The 6986-nt window shown below is 33.2% G+C and overlaps 1 protein-coding gene across 1 annotated transcript in view; it reads left to right on the top strand.

Moving 5' to 3' along the window:
* Positions 1–1320: 1320 nt before the first annotated feature.
* Smp_155290 (hypothetical protein) overlaps positions 1321–6986 on the top strand; it is a gene marked incomplete at both ends in the record, with an annotated part of 16932 nt that continues 11266 nt past the window's right edge. Inside the window, one exon of the mRNA XM_018791888.1 lies at positions 1321–1443. Coding sequence (XP_018644993.1) covers positions 1321–1443 — 123 coding nt within the window. The remainder of the gene's footprint in view (positions 1444–6986) is intronic.

Here is a 6986-nt window from a genome sequence, read left to right as displayed (position 1 = left end):
TATTATTAACTTATTAACGTCAGAAATACAATTTTTCTACTCATTGTGATATTTTAATAGTTGAATTCATGAGTCAATATGAGCTAGAACATTATTGAAAACCTGGAAACATTAGACGGCCATTTCGTCCTATTATCAGCAGTGCACATCCACAATCCTACACACGGGGTTCGAACCTAGGACCTTCGGTCTCACGCGCGTACTCTTGACTTTTAGAACAATGAGCCAACATCTAGTGGTGTTAAAGTCTAACCTCAATCAATCCACGAAGATATTCAAAAGATGTGCTGAACTAGTATCTATATAACACATTGAATTGGTCAGTTAAGGTAGTCGGTCACTGCATTGTTTTCTTCTGTATTGAACATTATCAATAATTTGGTTTAATCAATTTATAATCCAGTGATAACAATGGAATAGATTACATAAATAAACATAATAACTGAAAAGTACAAATTGGTAGTGTAATGATAATTGTACTAGTTGTGATATGAATAATAAAGGTTTGTATTCATCTTTTATAATGGGAATTAAGTCAATGATTAGAAAAGTATAGGCACTGAAATAACATTCATAAAAATTATAAGATTACGTAAAAGGAAGTGTTCAGATAATTGGACAGTGAAGCGTAATATGTGTTAATTGTTCAATTACTAATTAATTTTAATAGTTGAGATTATTAGTCAATTGAAGCTAGACCACCATGGAAAACCTGGAAGCAATGGATGGCCGGTTCGTCCTATTGTGGAACTCCTCGGCAGTGCGCATCCACTATCCCTTCTCGCGAAAATTCGAACCCAGGACCTATCAGTCTCGCGCGCGAGTTCTAGTGAGAAGTAGTGACCAGTGGAGTTCAATCGAGTCTGTTGTGAGATAGTAACTCACAGAAGACAATGGTGGGTGTGTCGCTCAATTTCGTAGATTAGTTGAAGTTAGACATTAACACCATTGAATGCCGGCTCATTGGTCTAGAGGTTAAGTGCTCGCGCGCGAGACTGATAGGTCATGAGTTCGAATCTCACGAGACGGGATCGTGGATGCACACTTCTTAGGAGTCCCACAATAGGACGAAACTGTCGTCCAGTGATTCCGGATTTTCCATGATAGTCTAGCTTCAATTAACTCATGATCTCAACCATTAAAATTACTATAATATCCACAAAACCCCTTCTGATACTACTTAATTACTTGCATTTTCTATTTGTTTATTTATTTAATTTCTCTTATAGTAGTTATTGAATCAGTAATTAATTATCTTTTAAAACAAGAGTACTTTTTATTCTCCTTTTTCTTCGTAACAAAATTATACAAGCATCTATCATGAGTAGTAACGAAGAGATTGATATTGATTTAAATGATCCAGAAGTACAAAAAGCTGCATTAAAAATTCAACATCAATTCAAAGGTTTCAAAATTGCTAAAAAATCTGTTAAAGTTGAAAAAGTTAGTTATTGTTATGTATGACGATCATAATGATGATGATGATGATGGTAATCATTGGTATTTATGTTGTATTATGTCTCAATATTACATAATTTGATCGTAATTGTTGTTGTTGTTGTTGTTTGAACCCATGTGTATATGTGTGTTTGTTCGCATTGTTTATAGGTGTGTTTTTCTCCACAGTAAATTGTTTATCCTTGGAATGCTCTTGCACATGCATGTACACATGGTTTAAAAAGATTATGTGTTATGAGTATGTTCTACTTTGCATGAGTATTCTAACTTTGATTTAGTTTAATCTAAGTTTAGTATTGAAGACGTTTCTCAATTACGTTAGAAATTAGATAGAATGCAGATATTCACTTTTTTGTATTTAAAAATAACGTATCTTCGTTCACATAATCAGTCAGTCATAAGACACATAGGACCCGGCACAAATATGTATCGGTCCAAGATGTCAAAATGAATCAACACAGAGAGAAAATACCGAAATTCATATCAAAGAATTTTTACTTACTTACTTACTTACTTACTTACACCTGTTACTCCCAATCGAGCATAGGCCGCCCGACCAGTATTCTCCAACCCACTCTGTCCTGGGCCTTCCTTTCTAATTCTATTCATCTTTTGTTCATTCTTCTCATGTCTGTCTCCATTTTTCAGCGTAATGTGTTCTTTGGTCTTCCTCTTCTCCTTTAGCCTTCACGATTCCATGTGAGGGCTTGTCTTGTGATGCAATTGGGTGATTGCGTTAGATCTTAGATCTTATAAATGATTGTTGTCAAAATATACATCCTGATTATCCTCGTATATAATTATTGATTCAACTCATGTTTGTGAATAAGAGAATTAAATAAGTCAAATACCCTCACATCTGCATCTGATCCACCGTGTTCATCAATGATGCTGCCCAGATGTGTAATGATTTCAACCAAGGCGAAACTTAGACATTAATGTTTGGAAAAGAAGGAACGAAATCGGAAACCTTAAAGCATGTAATAATAGTAAACTCAATGGTTTAAAGTGGGATCAAAAATGAATTTGGCTGGACAGCTTAAACCGATAGTTAAGGAGGACACCCAAGATCCCAGAATGCTAGTTATAGAGGTGATCCTGAACCATTTAGTCTACACCTATCAATATGACTCATTCCGAGAGTCAATAACTTTATGGACTAATACCACGTCTTTGTTCAACTGCCTTTATATTCTTCCCAAGGTAAACTTACGTCATCCAGCATTTTAGATCTATATAACATGTGGTTGGTATACGTTACGTATATTTCAGCCAACATAAGGTCCACAGTCTCAAAAAGTGATATGCCATATCCACCTAGTTTACTCAACATTGCTCTTTCGGTTGCTTTACCATACGCGAAGCAATCTTCAGAAAATATCTATGACCAAATACTAATAACCTGTGCAAATCTTCTACTTTCACAGGTCATGTATCACATATAATGTAGTTTCCACTTTTCATGTCAACGTGTTTCATAGCTGTAAATTTATACACAGCGAACTATTGCTAGATACACCTACTCTCTAAGAGACAGATATTATGTTAGCTACTGTGTTACTTAGAGAAAGGCAGTTTTTAATGGATAAGTTTCGAAATAATTCCTTAGGCTTTATACATCCATCGTCCTGATATACGTTACTAAATGAATCTCAACGGTGTATGAATTCCGAGGGCATATATATATCGAAGGGCGAAATAAGCTGGCACTGAAAAGAATCTTTCTTTATGTCCAATTGGTTTCACCTATACAACAACAAGTGTTTGTTATTTCATTCAAACAAAGATCAATATTCTTCCGATGTCTCATCCAATTTCATTTATGAATTCACATACACCTGTGATAACAAATACATACGAACAACAGAGAGAACGGTCTCTGGAAGATTTTTTGAACACATTCCTAGGAACCTTAGGTTGAATGGGAGTAAAGTCTGCACAAGTACAATTTCCAGACAACTATAGGGTATGGAACATAAAGTGAATGTAAGTGATGAATTCAAAATAATCAACACAGGAAATATCAATCTTACACCGTGTTGCTTAGGCGATGTCTATCAAACGTTTCCAACCTGGCTTATGTATACAGAAAGAAAGTTTGATTAGCCTTTCATTACCATAGTGACTGGATATTCGTCTAATAATCTCCAATTTTAATCTATTTTTTCAACCTTGTCCACAACTTTTTTTATTATTATTCATGACAATTTAAGAAATGATGCAATAAATAGCGTATGATGATTATAAATTACTCTTACAAGAGATTGTTGATTGCTTCCTAGTTTTGTCACTGCTTTGTGTTTTTCTTTACACATTTTTTTCAAGTGAAAAGATACATTTGATTAATCACTTGTTGTTGTTTACTTGTATCTTCCCATTCCTATTTTGGACTGCAAATAATCAGTCTCTTGTTGGTATATATGCATCCTATGCAGACTGCCTCGATATTGCCTGAAATCACAAGCTTTATGAGCAAAGATGGATAGTGGCTAGCAGTGGAATCCAGGATGCGCGTTTCGTCCTATTTGGGACTCGTCAGCTGGATATACCTGCATTTTAGAGTTGATGTTCACCCTGGGACTCGAACCCAGTACCGTTTGCTTTAAATGCCATTGCGTTATCCCAGAGTGAGCATCAACTCTGAGATGCAGGGACATCCACCTGATGAGTCCCAAATAGGACGAAACGCGTGTCCTGGATTCAACTGCTAGTCACTATCCATCTTTTCATAAGTTTGATTAGTTTTTTTTGTTTGAATTTATACATTAAAATGAATCATACTTATTATTGAACTCTCATGCTTGAGAAGACTAATGACAATTTAGAATTGTGTTATTCCAGTTTGTCGTTTTTTTCTTCTTACTTCAACTTCAATGGAATGAGTTCATAAATAGATGTGACAATCTTTAATAATTTATTAGGGGATTGAATATAATTTATCGTATTCCTACTAGCTTTCCTTATGAGGTTCGATCTCGTCTCTTATACATAGCAGAAGCTATATAGGAATTTGAGCTAACAATTCAAGTCTTTATATTCATAAGATATTTGTAACATTCTTATCTCTACCTTGACCTTAATAAATGATTTTATTTTCCATACTCAGTGTTCGTTTATTTTTCTTAACCCCCTCCTACCGGTTTTCCAAATATATGCCTTAATGTCCAATTATCTGAACACTTCTTATAACGTAATCTTATAATTTTTATGAATGTTATTTCAGTGTCTATATATGAACTATTTTCCATTATGAAACATGGATTGAAGCCTTCGTTATTCATATCACAATCAGTACACCTTTCATCATACGATCAATGTTTACTCTTTACTTATCATGTTTGTTTGTGTAATGTATTCCATTATTATCACTGAATCATAAATTGCCTTGATTAGTTTAATAATTTCGCATATATGCACATAAATATGATTGTATATTAGAGTAAAGCCTAATAGTTATTAGATAGATAGATTTAAAATATGATTGCCTAAGAGATAGAAATCGTTTAATACAACTAGTCTCAATGGTCACAGTTTACATTAGTAGATAGAAATTTGTTGTATATCTGTTCGCTCAATATAATTTCTTAAAAAAAAGGTTTTGTAGTGATAATATTTCATATTATATCGTTGTTTTATGTCTTTTTGGAGCCCTGAGATAGGAAACTTGGAGTTTTCAGACCTGTCTATATTTAGACCTCATATATACTCTTTATTAGGTTTTGGAGAACGAACATTCTTACTTCGTTTAATAGATCATATAGTTTAGTAAAAATCTCTGAGTTTGGGTCCGCGCGATTATTATAACGAATATTTGGTAACATTGTATGAGATAGCTGAAAATCAATTCGAATGTTGTGGATGTATTTACTGTTTATCTTCTCTTAAATCCTGAGCTTTAAAACCAACTCATATGTTTTATTCCACGAATTCATTTTTTCTGGTAGGATCATTTTGTTTACGCTTAATCGTTACCGCTACTATCACTAATACTACTGCTGTCTCTACTATTTTGGCACTTAACGTGATATTTTGATCTCAATGGGCTGATGTGCTGCCTCGACTTGAACCGATGTACATATGTGTCAAGTTCCATGTCGTTTATGAGTGTGTAGAGCCACTTCTCAACTTGAAGATGTCATTTGATTTTGTCTTCTAGCAATTTCTATCATAACAAAGTAAATGAATGACTTATGCCAAATTATTAAAGACTCTTTCCTTGTATCGAGATTGATAATAATAATAATTGAATAACTAGTGTCTGAAGTTTGTTGTGAAATGTTATTTTGATTGATTGTATTCATAAGTATCCATTAAGGTTTTTAAAATTCCTATTACGAGAGATCGAACCCAAGACCTGTAGTTTCACTCATAAACGCTTAATCACCAAGTCGGCGTCTAGAGATGCTCATGTCCAATTTCAATCAACTGGCGATATTGCGTAACAATCATCAATTGTCTGTAGTGTCTCACATCCGACTCAGTTGAACTTCACTTTTGAAAAAAAAGGTTAACTTTTTACTATTTAATGATATCAAGTAAACAAAATTGCTCAGTGAATGGTTTCTTTTAGAAAAATCCTTTGAGATGTGAGGCTAAGTAACAAGTTATTTGTATTTTTAACTACTTATATTTTGTACAGTCAAAAACTTTAGAAAAGGATTTCTGAAGCTAAACTTGATTTTTGTTTATTCTCATCAACTAGACAAGTTTTTATCAATAAGAGACCATCTATTGCTTGATAATTCAAATCTATTTCATATAGTACTACAAAAAGAAATTTTATCTCTGAGCTATTGAGTTGCAAACTTCAGAATTATATCAATAAACGTTAGGATTGATGGATGAGGTCTAGCAGTGAGATACAGAATGTTCATTTTGTCCTATTTGGGAGTCATCATCTGAATGTACCCGGAAGCCAAAGTTCACCCCAGAACTCGAACCCGATACCATTAGCTCCGAATATCATCTCGTTATCTACTTAACTACTGAGTCTAGATAGACATCCACTTCCAAAACAGGTGTGAGTTCCGGATCGAACATCATTACTGGTATCCAGGTACATCCACTTAATGATCCCGAATTAAGAAAAAAACATGAGTCTAGGATCCAATTGCTAGCTACATCCCATCTATTACTTTATAAATACTTATGATGTCTAAAATATAAAAAAAAACGAAAATTCCATTTTAAAATCGTTTATCCGTCACCAAGTAAACATTCTCATCGGAAATTATTTACTAAAGTTACAAATTTTCGAAATGAATATACTTTCATAAGAAGGGGGGAAAAAGATAAATTAAAGATCATACATAATACTAACTACTCTATTGATTATTATTAAATGAATAATAAGAACAATATACAAGTACTATTTATTCTTCTATTGTGTTTTTGTTTTTAACAATAATATTAAGGTTCATATCATAATTGTAACCTGTTCTATTTTGTTTGTTTTAATCCTTCGAAGTTATTTTGAAAAAAAAGCGCCTCATTTTATTCTTTTATTATTATTATTATTATTATTAGTA

This window comes from Schistosoma mansoni (genome assembly GCF_000237925.1).
Source record: "Schistosoma mansoni, WGS project CABG00000000 data, chromosome 1 unplaced supercontig 0034, strain Puerto Rico, whole genome shotgun sequence".
NCBI classification, from domain to species: Eukaryota; Metazoa; Platyhelminthes; class Trematoda; order Strigeidida; family Schistosomatidae; genus Schistosoma; species Schistosoma mansoni.
The sequence above is the reverse complement of the archived record's forward strand: the minus strand, read 5'-3'. Positions and strand labels throughout refer to the sequence as shown.